We start from the raw sequence: 15,931 nt of genomic DNA, 5'->3' as shown, positions 1-15,931 counted from the left end.
CTACCCTGTCCACTTTGAAGAAAATTTTTACACCATTCGAAGCTTGATATGAGAAACTTAAACCTCAGTAAAATGAAAAACTCATTCACATGCCAATGTATTTGGAATACTTCGCTTTATCAAATCTCAAAGCAGCAACCTGTACCTCTTTTTGAATTCAAAAAACTCCTAACTGGTTTTGCTATCCTCAACTTGGTTAATCTCTCTTTAGATAAGGAGAGAGATTGGATGGCATCTAAAGTCTTCTCCCATAAGAGTTCCACGTAGATCGACCAACGACACCACATCTTTCTTGTCAGCATATGCGTTACACAAGCCGAGAATCACTCCAAAGAAAATCATGGGCAAGCAATATGCACTAAAGATATTCAACCACCGCAGATCAAGCAGTTTATTTCCTTTGCTACTATACAATTATTTCTTATCCCACAATTCAAGGGATTGTGTTATATTCCTTTTCATGTATATATTTCACCATTAAGTACATTCTCTCAAAAGTGAATGAAATATACATTATATCATACTCTGTTTCACGGTATCACAATCATAACAGACCTACATCTTTCTTTTTTTTTTCACTATGGCTTCATCTTCATCTTCCAGTAACCATACTTCTTCACCCACTCTTCCTCTTAACAACACCTCTCATCTTATCACCATAAAACTCACACGTACCAATTATCTATTGTGGCGAGCCCATATTCTTCCTTATCTCAATGGGCAGCAATTATTTTCCTTTGTTGATGACTCTCGGACCCCCACTCCACCAATGATTTCTACTTCCACACCTGACAGTACCATTCTCATTTTAACCCCACATCTCGACTATATTGCACGGTACTAGGAAGATCAACTCTTGCTCTCTGCCCTTGTTTCATCCCTTTGTGAAGAAGTGCTCTCCCGGGTCGTTGGCCTACACACATCTCGTGAAGTCTGGGTTGCTTTGGAGCAAGCTTTTTCTCTCCAGTCTCAAGCCAGTATCATGAACTCACGACTTAGTCTTGCTTCATCCAAGAAAGGAACTCTTTCTATCCCAGACTATTTCAGAAAATGAAAAGCTATGGAGATACTTTGGCTGCCACCCATTACTGACTGTGAATTGATCAGTTATTTACTTGCAGGTTTGGGTCTTGAATATGATTTATTAATCAGATCCCTCACTATACGAATTGATCCGATGCTTCTCCAAGAAGTCTATGACCATCTCCTTAATTATGAGCTTCGTTTGGAAAAACAACGTGCAACTCTTGATTTAGCCACTACTTCGGCCAATATGAGTTTCTCGTAACCACAATAATTGTGGTCGTCGTCGCAACTCATTTTCTTCTTCTGAAGTTTCAGGTTCCAACTCGAGGAATTCCAATCAAAATCATGCTCGTTCTAGAGGTTGTCAACGTGGCAAAAATAATTCCACCTCCAATGGAAGCCGCCTCACCTACCAAGTGTGCAATCATTCTAGACACACTACAATGCAGAGTTATCATTGCTTTGACCATGCTTATTAAGCCGAACAATCTAACCAATATCAAGCCTTTTTGACTGCCAACAGTGGTTCCACTGATCAGGCCTGGTACCCTGATACTGCTACTACTCATCATCTTACTTCTGTGTTGCCCAATCTAAATATTCGAGCTGATGAATATACTGGATCTTATCAGATTCGTGTGGACAATGGAGCAGGTTTGAATATTCATCAGATGGGTGCTTCTCGTATTTCTTCATCTCCTAAATCATTGTTTTTATACCAACTCTTACATGTCCATTCCATTCAAAAAAAATCTAATCTCTATGAGTAAGTTTACTTTCGATAATAATGTATTTTTTTAGTTTCACTTTTGTTTTTTCTGTGTTAGGGATCTCAAAATGGGGAATGTCTTGCTTCACGGACCAATTAAAGATGGGCTCTATTTCCTCTCTCCACAATCGTCATCACCTTCCTCCAAAGTTGCTTTTCTTGGGGAGGGAGCTTCTCTTGAAACTTGGCACTGCAGACGTGGCCATCCATCTTTTCATTTAGTTCTTTATATTTTATTTTCTAATAAACTCTATGTTTCTAATAATAAAGTTGCTTCTGTTTTTTACTAATGCCAACAAGAAAAAAGTCACAAACTTCATTTTTATTTATCTCCATCTAAGTCCACTCATGTTTTAGATCTCATTTTCTCATATGTTTGGGGACCCTCCCCTCTTCCTTCTGTGGATGGATACCGCTAGTATGTGATATTTGTTTATGATTTCAGTAAATTCACATAGTTTTTTCCTTTAATCCGTAAATCTGATGTTGAGCACACCTTTTACAATTTTCAAATGCTTGTTGAGCGTCAATTTAACTGCAAAATTAAAATAATTCAGACTAATTGGGGAGGAGAATATTGTCGTCTCAACACTTATTTTCGATCAATAGTTATTTATCACCAATTGACTTGTCTTCATACCCATGAACAAAATGGTTCCGTCGAACGTAAACATCGTTATATTATTGAAACCGGCCTTTCCCTCATGGCCCATGCAGGTGTTCCCCGACAATATTGGACTGATGCTTTTCAAACCGTTTATGTCCTCATTAATTATCTTCCGTCTCCAATTCTTAAAAATCAGTCTCCTCTTTCTTGTCTGTCTCCCACTAGGCCTGATAACAATTTTTTCAAGACTTTTGGATGTGTCTGTTGGCCTAACTTGTGCCCGTATAATTTTCATAAATTAGACTTTAGATCTAAAATGTGCATTTTTCTCGGCTACAACCCTTCTCATAAAGGCTACAAGTGTTTTTACTAGCCTGGTGGTCGACTTTACGTCTTCAGAGATGTCCAATTTGATGAGTTATGGTTTCCTTTCAAAGAGACCCCGTAGAAACTAACTGGTGGTGCCACTACGGACAACTATTATGTTTTCTTCCTTCTTTTTTATAGGTACAATCTATTGTTTCAAATTTTAGGCCTCGGTTTTCACAATCCACAAGCCCATGGCTTGTTCAAAATTCACCTCATCGTAGTCACGTGACTACATCATCTTCTTCCCCACATGCACGTTCTCTCTTCAACCAGCTTCTCCTGCACATATGCCATCTCCAGCTCATCACGCCCAATAAGCACCAGCAGCCTTCGCTCCACCTCCACCACCTGCTCGTGCAACTCATTCCATGCACACTCAACTCAAGAACAACATCATCAAGCCATGGATCCACTCTAATGGCACTATCACTTATCCACATCACGCCATGATTGCTGCTATCGATTCATCCTTGTTTTGGAACCCACTTCCTTCACTACTACCTTCAAATATACCTCTTGGTGTCAAGTTATGAATTCTGAATTTGATGCTCTCATGCAAAATCGCACCAGAGTTTGGTTCCTTATCATCCATCCATGAAAGTGGTCAGTTCGAAATGGGTTTTTCGACTCAAACGAAGAAGAGATGGTACCATTGAACGCCACAAGGCATGTCTCGTCGCTAAAGGCTACACTAGTAACCTGGCCTTGACTATATAGAGACCTATAGCCCAGTCATCATGCCTCGAACCATTCGGCTGGTTCTCTCCATAGCTGTCTCACGTCGATGGCCCATCTGTAGTTGGATGTATAGAACACATTCTTGCATGGTGAACTTTTGGAGTCGGTTTTCATGGCTCAGCCGCAAGGCTTCATTCATCCTCAGTACCCCCATCACGTCTGCAAGTTGAATCAAGCCATTTAAGGTCTTAAGCAAGCACCTTGTGCTTAGTTCTCTAGATTGAGTCAATGGCTTCTTAAGTTGGGTTTTCATGCTTCCAAGGCCAATCCCTCTATGTTTCTATATCATCGCAACAATGTGGAACTGTTTCTCTTAATCTATGTGGACGACATCCTTGTCACCGGTTCTTCTCAATTGGCAATCACAACTCTCCCTGCATAACTGCGCCGTGATCTTCCTATCAAGGACTTGGATCCTTTGAATGTTTTTGGTCTTGAAACTCATAATCACTCTGATGGGATTTTTCTATCTCAATCTCGTTATATTATGGACCTTTTACAACGAACAAACATGCACAATGCAAAACATGTCGCCACCCCTATGTCCTCTACTCAACCACTCTCTCTGTTTAATAGTGAAGCCTTCTTAGATCCAACTTTATATCGTAGCACTGTTGGTGCTTGCAATTTGTTTTATTAACCCGACCTGATATTTCTTACACTGTAAATTGGGTTTGTCAATACATGCAGCGTCCTACGGTCAATCAATCAGTGGACGACCATTAAGAGAATTCTTCGCTATCTTCGTTCGACATCCTCTCATGGCCTTCACATTCGACGTAATTCTACTCCAATTTTACAAGCATTTTCTAACACTGATTGGGCTGTGTGTCCTCATGATCGTTGTTCTACTAGCGGATATCTGATTTATTTTGGTACCAATCTCATATCATGGAGTTCCAAGAAAAAACAAACAGTGGCTCGTTCAAGCATTGAAGCTGAGTATCAAGCTCTTGTGAACTCCACTACTGAACTAATTTGGTTACAAGCTCTCCTAAATGAACACCAAATTTTTCTTCCCAAGTCTCACATTCTTTGGTGTGATAACATTGGTGTAAATTACCTTTCTGTCAATCCCATCTTTCATGCCCGCACCAAACACGTTGCTATTGATTTCCACTTTGTGCTTGAACATGTTACTAATCGGCAACTCGAGGTTCGTTTCATTTCTGGTAAGGATCAACCGGCTGATGTTCTTTCTAAGTCAGTTGTCGCACCAAAATTTTTCACTCTTCGTCACAATCTTACCGTGTGCTCACCCCTGTTCAGCTTGCGGGAGGTATGTCAGCATGCCCATTGCTCAAGCCGAGAATCACTCCAAAGAAAATGATGGCCAAGCAATCTGCACTAAAGATGTTCAACCACTGTAGGTCAAGCAGTTTATTTCCTTTGCTGCTGTACAATGATCTCATATCCCACAATTCACGGGATTACATTATATTCCTTTTCATGTATATATTTTACCGCTACATAGAATCTCTCAAAAGTGAATGAAATATACACTTCATCATACTCTGTTTCATTTCCTAATGCCACCAGCTAAACATTACCAATCCCACATTGTAGGAAGGATAAACATTGAACTCCTGGAAAAGTGGGACACAAAAAGTAGACAGATAAACTATGGTAGAGCTCGGTGGCGATGGGTTTCGACTTGGGAGGTTCTGGAGAAACAGCATTAACGCTTCTTATTTTCACAATTCTTAGCCAGGTTTCAATCAATTTTTCTTGGTTTTCTTAATAAATGATCTGCCATCCATTTCTTGAGGTGGAAAGTGTAAAATATCAATTTCACACTTCTGCCTACATTTTTTACTCTGTCGCGACATATGTTGCAACCATATATTGATGATCTTCTTGGTAGTGTTTGAACATTTCTGCTTTTTGAATAATTTTATTTTTTTTCAACCACGAACAAGTACACTAATTTTTCCGGGATTATGAAAAGTACACTAATTTATTGGGAAGTTCTTTGTGAAATTGTTGTTGGGAAGTTGTTTTGTGGTGCCACCATTAATTGCTGGGACAGAGACAAGAGTGTTAACTAAACTCAGCTGAATTCAAGAAGAAAACCTTTTAAAACACAACAAGGGAAATCATGAAATTTAATATTGGAAAAGGTTTACAAAACAGTGTTTTTATTAATTCAGGAAGGCAGAAGCTAGTAGATTTTATGTTTGCTTGCAGACTGACTGCAGAGGCACTTGCTTCGAAGACACAAAAGGCTGTAAACAAAAGTTTATTTATTTGACGGGCAAATCCAAATCCAAATCCAAATCCAAATCTTTTAAGTACAGGAGCACACACTGAAGAAGCACTTCACCTCACTTCACAAGACCCAAGTTGAGAATGCCCCAAGAAGTCTGTGGCCATGATTTCTCCTTTGCCTTCATCAACAAAACTCTAGCCCAAGCAATCCATCCTTCCCAGGACATCCTCTTATCCCATGGATTCCCCCACTCCAGCAAAAGGGTCAGCCCTCTCTCAGCCTCTCTCTCAGCCTCCTCAAACCTTCCTTTGGTCAAATAAACCTGACCCAACACCACATGTGGCTCCCCAACAAAAGGGTTCTTTTCGACACACCTCAACAACAACTCCTCAGCCCTCTCTAACCCACTCTTAGACACGTCACAAACAACTTCCCAATACAAGTCCATTGCGGCTATTTGCTCCTCTGCATCCAAAACCTTGCTACAGTTGTCAAAAACTGGTGGCACCACAAGCTCAATATCCTCATCTCTATCAGTCTCAACACCAACGCCACCGTCCTTTTTCCTCTCTTCCTTCAAAATCTCTTCCTCTCTCACTATCAAATTGTATATTGCTCCCATCCTCGATACGGAATTCAGCCATAGCCCTGGCTTGCCATCGCCAGGCCACAAAGCCGAATAATTGTTTCCTGAGAAATTGAGGCGACCGTCGTAGTTATCAAATAGCGAATCTTGAAAGCCAAAAACTTGGTCACTGAAATCCGCCATGGTCATCAAAAGGAAAACTGCGACCACCCTTCTTGAAAGCAAAACATCTTCCCCGGTCTTGATGTGCTTCACAGTAATCCCATCGGCGGGAAGAAGAGCCTGCAGCTTTTTCCTCCACCCCTCATCTTCATCGAACAACCCCTTCTCCTTGGCCTTCCCCATAGATATCGCCGAAAGCCTGAGGTGTTCGACGAGTTCGGAATCCGAGTAATGGAATAAAAGATCATCGTGAATGATAGGCTGTCTTGGGACTACACAAAACAAGTGGATCAACCTCTCTGCAGCCTCTCCAACGTGGCCGCGAACCACGTCACGGCCAGTGGAGGGATCAAATATGGCGAGGTTGACGTAAGAATTGGAGTAAGCTGAGTGGAAGAGGCCGCAAAGGCACACGGAGTCCGGTGCTTTCCAAATCTTGAGGATGCGGTATATGTCAACGAGGTGATCAAGGAAGCTGCCATGCTTATGCCAGCACTCACCGGCCCCAACGGAGCGCAAGACAGCGACGAGAGAAGGTAGATTCTTGTCGACTGATTCAAGTTCGCCACGGAGAAAGGGGCGGGCAGAGTCAAGAAGGCACTGGAGGTAGTGGTTTTGGGTCGTTGGTGGGGTAGAAAAGGAAGAGGGCATGGTGTGGCGTGTGTGCGAGCTTGACCAAGGTGGAGAGAGCCTAGGGTTGTTAGCTGTTGAAGATGAGTTTGGTTCTCAAGATATGGAAGAGACGTGAGAAAGTTTGATGCTTCTTTGGTTTGGAGGTTAGGTCATTGGCCACGTAGAAGTGATTTATGCACAAAAGCTGATCTGTTTTGGAACTAGTCAGTTCTAAGTTAGGCGAAGATACCGATTCCCTTTTTTTTTTTTTTTTTTTTTTTTTTTTTTTTTTTTTTTTTAAATCTTTACCTCCACCAAAATTCGTGCGAATGAGGCTCGTTCTCGGGTATCATACGGTTAATGATTAATCTGAAGTACTGTTTGAAAAGGTGCCCCACATCTATTCTTAAAAAGATGGGCAACTCAGTCTGAATCACGGCTCACTCTCAAGTCTCCTTTCATTAATTCAATTAAAAGATGTCTAAAATTATAAAAAATAGGTGTATACCATGTGACTAACGGTGGCTTCAGACTTCGACGCAATCCCGTTTAGCCGTAAGCACATTACAATATTTTTTTTTATGTGAAATTTTAAAAAAGTAATAGAAAATAGGGGTGCTACCCGTAGGGAGCGAGACGGGTGCACCCCCTCCCCGCCCCGCCCCTGGGAGGCGGGGCGAGGACCCTCGTCCCACTATCAGAGGTGGGGTTAAAACCGCATCCCGCCCCGCCCATTGCCTAAAAATTTTTTTAATCTAAAAATTTTTTTAGACCCAAATTATAAAATAATTTAAAGTATAAATTAAAATTTATACATTAAAAAAATATAAACTCATTAGAATTATATTTTAGATTGTCTTGACCTCCTAAGTCAACTATTATATAGGAGACCAATGCAATACAATAGTAATAGTTAAACAATGTGGGACTTACCATTAACTAGAAGTTGAATTCAAGTTTTTAACAAATTATATATATCTATATATAATATATTTATATAAATATTAAAAATTATAATTTTTATATTAAAAATGGGAGGAGTGTGGAGCGGGGGGCAGAGGCGGGGCCCCGTTGGGGTCAATCCGCCCCCTGCCCCCGGCCCCCGCATGGGATGTTCCATGCGGGGCGGGGTGGACGGGGGCCAGGGGGCAAGGCCCCGCTACCCACCCCTAGTGGAAGAGGTGCTTCTTCTATTTATTTATTTTTAACTTTTTAAAATTTCCAAGATCCTTTTATAAAAAAAAAAATTAAAAGAGATTGTAAAATCACATATTATAGTAGATTTCGTCCCTAAACAATATGTGGAGGTAGGTATTATACTGAATGACGTAAATCCATGTGTTTCTCTTTATTTATTTTTATTCGCTTATTTATTATTTATGTTATGGATTAACGTGATAAACACCGTATCAAAGCCCGAATCATCATCATGAGTTGGGGATGATTCTTTCCTCCCTTTTGATCTGTTGTGCAAATTAAGGCATTAACACACATGAAAAAAAAATAATTTTAAACTCCACTCTCTTTCAAAACAATTGCGTAGCGCTTAGACACTCTACGACTGTATGTAATATTATTATTTTTTTAATTTTTATCTCATTTCCGCAAATATGCAAAGGTGACAGCTTGGACCTAAAGACTATTGTATCAAATGGCAATTAATGATTAATAACACCATTATTAATCATTAATTTCCATTTGATAACACCATTGGATCCTTTGTGAGCTCCACGATGAGTTCTCTCCACCTCCCGAGTGAGTCAAATCCTTCCTGATTGGATTCTTCTGAGTTATCCTTAACTTGAAACCCTACCATTTTTTGTTTTCGGTGTTTTAGCATTAACTCCAACGACCCTTCTCATCCTGCTTTTACTCCCTGCACTCACATCTCATTACCCACCTTTTGATACTTTAATCCAAACTAGCTCTGACTTAGCCCTTTCTTCACACCCAACTAGGTTAATAATCGACCCCTCTATTCCTCTCATGAAGAAACCGAACGAAGCATCGCATGCAACCACCCAAATGAATTGGAGCAATCTTAACTTGGAGCCTGAAATAGAGGTTGCATCCTAGCTTTCAGCACACGTCCTCATTGGGAGGATAATATCCTCTCGACCTCTTAGTAAGCATGTTCTCCATGCAACAATCAAGTCGGCATGGAGTTTCTCCATTGGCCTCAATATAGAGGATTTGTACGTCAATATGTTCTTGTTTCCTTTCTCATCGGAATAGGAAAAGCAAAGGGTTTTAGACCAACATCCTTGGAACATCAAAGGGTTCCATATGGTCATCTGCAACTGGCCACCAAGCTTAAGCCTTCAAGAAGTTAATGTCAAGATGTCTGTGTTTCGGGTCTAGATACATGGACTTCCACTTAAGTTCATGACTAATGTTAATGCTCAAAAGATAATTGCAAAACTTGGCAACTTCATTCAAGTTGAACAAGTGGTGAGTCCGGGTATGTTATTCCGTAGGTATATGCGTATTCAAGTGGAGATCAATGTTGAAAAGCCATTTCCTAAAGGGTTGCCACTGCTCAGAAAGTGTAGGCCAACAACTTGGGTTAGTATAAAGTATGAGTGCTTATCCGAGTTTTGCTACTGCTGCGGTTGTCTTGGCCATCTTCAACATGTATGCCCATCACTACAAACAAAAACTAAGGTGTCTAACTATGGGCCATGGATGCGTGCTGAGAATCGAACAAGCAGAAGACTCGGTCAGATTGACAATCATCCACTTGGTTTGGAGCTCAACAACTTGAACCTCAGCATCCGGTGGAAGTCTCCCCTTCTAGCGAAAAGTGGAATTTTTTTCCTCAGACATCTTCGAAAGAAAAGGAAGCTTTGCAGCATCAATAGGACCAGTGCACAAGCAAAACCATCCCTCAATCTATGCATTTTTTTCTCCTGTGAGATCAGTAGTAGTCATACAAAGCTCCATGGAAGTCTGGAATGCATGGGCTTCGAAGAGATGATTGTAGGGACACGTGGCAACACTTCAACTGGGTAGACAAGAATGTCAGGAATAATCAAAGAAAGTACACTTGCAGACACTCATTTCTTGATGCCACCCTCTGAGCCCAAAATGTCACTTGCAGATGAAATTAGATTGTTGAGACAAGCCATTTTAATCTGATAGCTACTCTTGCGCCCCCTGCATTAATAAGTAGTCTGGACCCTGCATGCCCATCAAGTCGAGTATTAATGAGGCCCCAATCAACCATGGATAAAAATTTCTTCAATAGATTTTGGCCTAGTTCGAAAACCTGCAAGCCCCAACTGACTTTCACAATCACTCGGTCTCACTGCTGGTAAGTCTGTCAGGAAAATCTGTCTTTGCATTTCAGCCCAATTCAAATGAGCCTCATGAGCCAAGCCCAAGACCTTTGGACAAGTCAATGAACCCATCCACTCTCTTTGATGTTGCAAATGCCGGCCCAGCTGAATCTGCCTTGTCTTACAATCTGTCAAGCCCATATCCCTCCTCTCCCTCTCAAAGCCATACCAACACAACTCGTTGGGGGCCTTCACCCTTTAGCCTTTCATCCCCACCCATGCTCGAAGGCTTCTTTCTTCCAATTAACTCAAGGAGCCCACCGCAAAAATCCCTTCCGTATTTTCCCCCTTCCCATAACCAAAGTTTCACTAAAAACTCTCAAACCCTAACCCCACCCATCAAGTTTCAAATAACCATGGGAAGAGCTCAATTAGTACCGATAACTCACCCTTGGGAGATGGAGAACTTCTTGTGTCGGGAAAGGATGACTTCACCATACACAAAATTGAGAGAGACCTGAAGTCTGCCAACACTCATTCTCCCCACCAAAACCAAACAAAGTGATGCGGTTTGTAGGCGATCTAAGAGGCTCAGGTTTGCACCCTACTAGAAAGATGAACTCACTACGGGTAATGAAATCCGAAACCACTTTTTCAAATCTCTTACTTCTGATGATATGATTGTTGAGGCAGGCCAAATCTGCCACTAATGAAGAGATGAAAATCCTTTCTAGGAATTGCAGGGGTCTTGCCCGACCCCGTGCAATCAGAAGCTTAAGAGCATTGATCAAGAACCACAAACTTGATCTAGTCTTCCTGATGGAGAAAATTTTGTATAATTCAGATATGTCTAGTATTATTAATAGACTAGGGTTTTCTGTTTCAAAAACTGTGTATGCTCCTTCCAATGATAATTGGGGAGGTCTTTTGGTACTATGGTTGTATGGTCTTGATGTGGAACCTGTTAAAGTTCATTGTAATATTATTTTTATGCTTGTGTAAATGGACCATGTGCATAGCCCTTGGCTGATTAATTTAGTATATTGCCCCGCTCAGAATAGTTTGAAAGATAATTTTTGGAACTGTCTAAAGTCGATAGGAACTACTTTTGAGGAACCAAAGATTGAGATATGGGACTTTAAATCTATCCTTAGCCAAAATGAAAAATTTGGAGGGAGACCTTATGCGAGTTCCTCAAACTCCAGGGGTCTCAAAGATTACATGTATAATAGTGGGATGATTGATTTAGGCTATTATGGGTCCATGTACACCTGGGCCAATACTAGACAAGGTATTAGGTCATATCAGAGAGATACTAGACAAAGGAATTGCCAATCAGTCTTGGATGGATATGTTTCCAAACTCCTCGTTACAGCATCTTCCTCTAAATGCTTCCAATCATTTACCCATAGTGTTGGATACTAATGGGAGAAGGCGGCATAGTGCTAGTTTCAAATTCGAGGAATTTTGGATTAGAGAGCACACTAGCCAAATGGTCATTCAGAATGCTTGGGACACTCATCTCATGGGCAATCCGAGTTATATCCTTCTTAACAAGCTTAAAATGGTTCAAAAAGCATTACAACATTGGAATAGGTCACATCTTGGTCACATTCAAACTTCCATCAACGATGTCACTAGAACTCTTTTAGATATTCAATCTAGGGATCCCAATCCTTCCTTTTTGAACATGGAGGCGGATCTCAAAGCAAAGCTAAATGAATTGTACAAAAGAGAAGAGATCCTTTGGCAACAAAAGTCCAGGGTTCAATGGCTCACCACCACGGATCTGAACACTAAATTCTTCCACCTCTCCACTACTATCCGTAGGCGGCACAATACCATTGAGAGCCTTAAACTGAGTCAAAACAATTGGACTAAAGACAGTAATGTCATCCATAATACTTTCTTGGATCATTTTTAAAATGTCTACACAACCACTAATCCAAGCTTAGGTATTGATTTAAAGTCTCTTTTTCATGAAAAGATCACGAATCAAGAAAACACATTTCTTTGTGATATCCCCTCTGATGAGGAGATCCTATCTACTCTTACGCAAACTCTTTCAAAAAAAGCTCTTGGCCCTGATGGATTCACCGGTCTTTTCAACAAACATTATTGGGGGATCGTGAAAGATGATTTTACTAAGGCTATTCGCAACTCAGAGTGGAAAGCTTCTCAAAGCTGCTAATCACACATACATCGCTCTCATTCCAAAGACTAGTAGCCCAAATATTGTTCGTCAGTTTAGGCCTATTAGCCTTTGTAATGTTTGCTACAAAGTAGTTGCTAAAATTATGACGAATAGGCTTAAGAAAATCCTTCCTAAAATCATTTCTCTATACCAAACCGCTTTTGTTCCTGGGAGGACTATTAAAGATAATATAATTTTGGCCCAATAACTCTTCCACTTCTTAAGGGGAAAAAAGGGAAGGCCGGTTTCATGGCTATTAAGATTGATATGGAAAAGACGTTTGATTTCATGAAATGAGAGTTTATCCTCGAGATTATGGAAAGCCTAGGTTTTAATGGTAGATGGATCACTTGGATTAAAGAATGTATTTCAATAGTCTCCTATTTAGTAATCATTAATGGTACGCCCAGAGGATACATAAAGCCAAGTAGGGGATTGAGGCAAGGTGACCCCCTCTCATCTTTTCTTTTCATCTTGGGAATTGAGGTTCTTACTAGGTTAATCACAAAAAAGGAAAACTTGGGCAGGATTCAAGGGATATCTATCAGCAGAAATAACATCCCCATTTCGCATCTCCTTTTTGCTGATGATCTTATCCTTTTTTACTGCAAGGCCAACAACACTACTTCTAACAGTTTTAAAAAATGCTTGGAGAAGTACTCCTCATGGTCCGGTCAAAAAGTTCATGCAAACAAGTCTTCTATCAATTTCAGTGATAATACTCAATCTCGGCAAAAATTGGAGGTGAATAAGTTTTCGACCTAAAGAATGCCTCCCCTAGTATTAAATACTTAGGCCTTCCCTTGTCTTTCAATGCTTCGAAAAAAATTCATTTCCAAGATATTCAGCAAAAGATCTCCCAAAAGCTAATCAGGTGGAAAGCGAAATTACTTTCTCAGGTTGGTCGTACCACCCTTATCAGACCGGTTGCTAGCTCTATGCCTTCATATCTCATGTCTAGCATTTCTATTCCCAAGGGTATTGCCAGCAACATTGACCGTAACTTCATGAAGTTTTGGTGGGGATTTCCTTTAGATAAGTCACACAATCTTACCCTGAAATCTTGGAAATCCATATGTCAACCTAAATCCATGGGAGGCATGGGCATTAGACTTGTTTCGAATTTTAATAAGGCTTTCCTCTTAAAAATTGGATGGTAAATGCTTACTGAAGTCCATGCCATTTGGAAAAGAGTTCTCACCGGGAAGTACCTAAGAAACACGTCCTTTCTCAACCCCGCTAAAAAATCTTCTGACTCTTGGGTTTGGAAGGGTATCTTTAACCAAAAAGACTTCCTTAAGCATGGTCTTTGCTACCATATTAATAATGGGACTCATATTAGAGCTTGGATTGACCCTTGGGTTCCTAACAATCCAAATTTCTCACATATCCCAAAGGACATCAGTACTCCTCAAGACCCTTTACTTCATGTCTCTGAATTAATGATGGAGGAGCCTAGGCATTGGAACACAATTTTCCATCAATACAGTGAATGAGATTGAAAGGATCCCTCTTGCACAACACAATTTTCATAATCTGTTTGATAAACCTGTTTGGGTCCATCACAATTCTGGTGCTTTTAGCGTAAAGTCTACCTATGCAGCCATAAGATTATCTCAGACCCAGAATCATATAGATAATAACAACATTCCAGTTACTGAGTGGAAAAAGTTATGGAGGATCAACATTCAGGATATACTCAAATTCCTTTGTTGAAAAACTCTCCATGATATCATTCCAACTCGTACTCTCACTAAGAATTTTGTTCCTCTCGATAGTGAAGATATAGTTTGCCCAGTCTACAACACAGGTGAGGAAACTTAGTCTCATCTCTTCTTAAACTATATCTTCACTCAGATTCTTTGGCGTCACTCATCCTAGCCCCTGAATATCTCCTCTTATGCTAACAATGACACTAGTCTTTGGATTAAATGCATTCTTGATCCATCCAGATTGATTGGTATTCCTAAAGAGGAAGAGCATCATTTCCAGATTTTTGCAATTGTGGCTATGGATAGTATTTGGTTCCTTAGAAATAAAATTGTTTATGAAGCTTTTTCCCCTGACTTAACTGTTTTTGTATCATCCACATTGAAAACTTTAAAAGAACACTGTGTTGCTTGGGGTAATATACAAATTAATACCAACCAACCTTGGAGAATCTTCCCTATGGACCACTGCCTTCTCACATTCAATGTAGCGGTCAGACAAAATGGAAGTACAGCAACAGCTATATGTTGGACATCAGCTGGATCCATCCGCTTCATACTTACAAAACATATCATAAGCAAGAATCCGAATCAAGAGGAAGCTAAAGCAGTGCTCTTAGGAGTTCAAAAAGCGAATGAAGCCAACATTAACAGACTTGTAATTGCAGAGAAGTCTCTCAATACATTAAAAGCAATCAAAGATCTGAACTACATTCTCGTCTGGACAGTGCAGCCCATTATTCAAGACATAAAGATGTTTCTCCAAGCACTACAAAGCTAGGAACTTCGGAAAATACATCGAGATGCGAATCGATACGCGCATTCTATTGTGTAGTGGCAGCCTCCAAAAATACTGTTGGACATATTCCACTGAATTTAATTCCATATTCCATCTTCTTTGTTAAGCTTTCATTGTGGGAAAGACCCATCTTTTATTGTAATATGAGCTTGTAATTATGTTGCATAATGCAACAGATCCTCTAAGTTCTATAATATTAGTTGCTTATTCTAAAAAAAAAAAAAAACACTATTGATTTGATTGGTGATTGCTGATTGGTGTAGAGCTGAAGCTAATATGCATGGGATTTGGCTGATACACCCATATATTGTTACCGAAATTTTGATGCACTGATCCATATTTGATTAGACCTGGCCATAATTGACCAACTAAGCTCTCTTAACTACGCTCAAGACAAGTCTACTTGTAAGTAAGATATTATTAACAACAGAAACGCTTTGGGCCAATGTCTCCTACAAGGGCTTATTATCGGAGACTGATTGGGACATTCCATGTAAGAGGTTGATGAAGATACCGGCCTCTCTGCGCTGCAGGGGATCCTTTGTGCATACCCCCACCCCCTCTCTCTGATCTCTCTCTCTCTCTCTCTCTCTCTCTCTCTCCGTTAGGACCTCAATATCTAGGTAGTTCACATCAAGGGGGAGTGATAACTCAGAGGATCCAAGTGGATTGCAAAGGCTACATACAAACTAGGATTTTTCCTAACTTCTCAGCCCATTTGATGCCTAAAGACAGCAACATCCAAGCCTTTCACTTTTGTATTTAATTAAATTTTGGGTCCCCATCACAGAAGATCTTGATCTTGGATTTCGGCTTGTTTTTCTTTTCATCTTCTTCTTCCATTGCTGAATGACCTTGACCTTTTATTGCTTC

At 40.3% G+C, this 15,931-nt stretch overlaps 1 protein-coding gene and 1 non-coding gene across 2 annotated transcripts; one reads left to right on the top strand and one right to left on the bottom strand.

The window, feature by feature from the left end:
- Positions 1–1,081: 1,081 nt before the first annotated feature.
- Positions 1,082–1,220, top strand: LOC121243809. Its single transcript, XR_005936294.1, has one exon. It is a non-coding gene; the product is annotated as a small nucleolar RNA Z247 (small nucleolar RNA).
- Positions 1,221–5,583: 4,363 nt separating this feature from the next.
- On the bottom strand, positions 5,584–7,321 carry LOC121241925. The gene has a single exon (XM_041139785.1). The coding sequence runs from the start codon at positions 7,115–7,117 to the stop codon at positions 5,834–5,836; it is 1,284 nt and encodes a 427-aa protein (XP_040995719.1). The 5' UTR covers positions 7,118–7,321; the 3' UTR covers positions 5,584–5,833.
- Between the last annotated feature and the right edge of the window lie 8,610 nt (positions 7,322–15,931).

This window comes from Juglans microcarpa x Juglans regia, chromosome 8D (assembly GCF_004785595.1).
Source record: "Juglans microcarpa x Juglans regia isolate MS1-56 chromosome 8D, Jm3101_v1.0, whole genome shotgun sequence".
In the NCBI taxonomy this organism is placed as follows: domain Eukaryota; kingdom Viridiplantae; phylum Streptophyta; class Magnoliopsida; order Fagales; family Juglandaceae; genus Juglans; species Juglans microcarpa x Juglans regia.
Note: the sequence above shows the minus strand (reverse complement) of the source record. Positions and strands in the feature narration are given on the sequence as shown.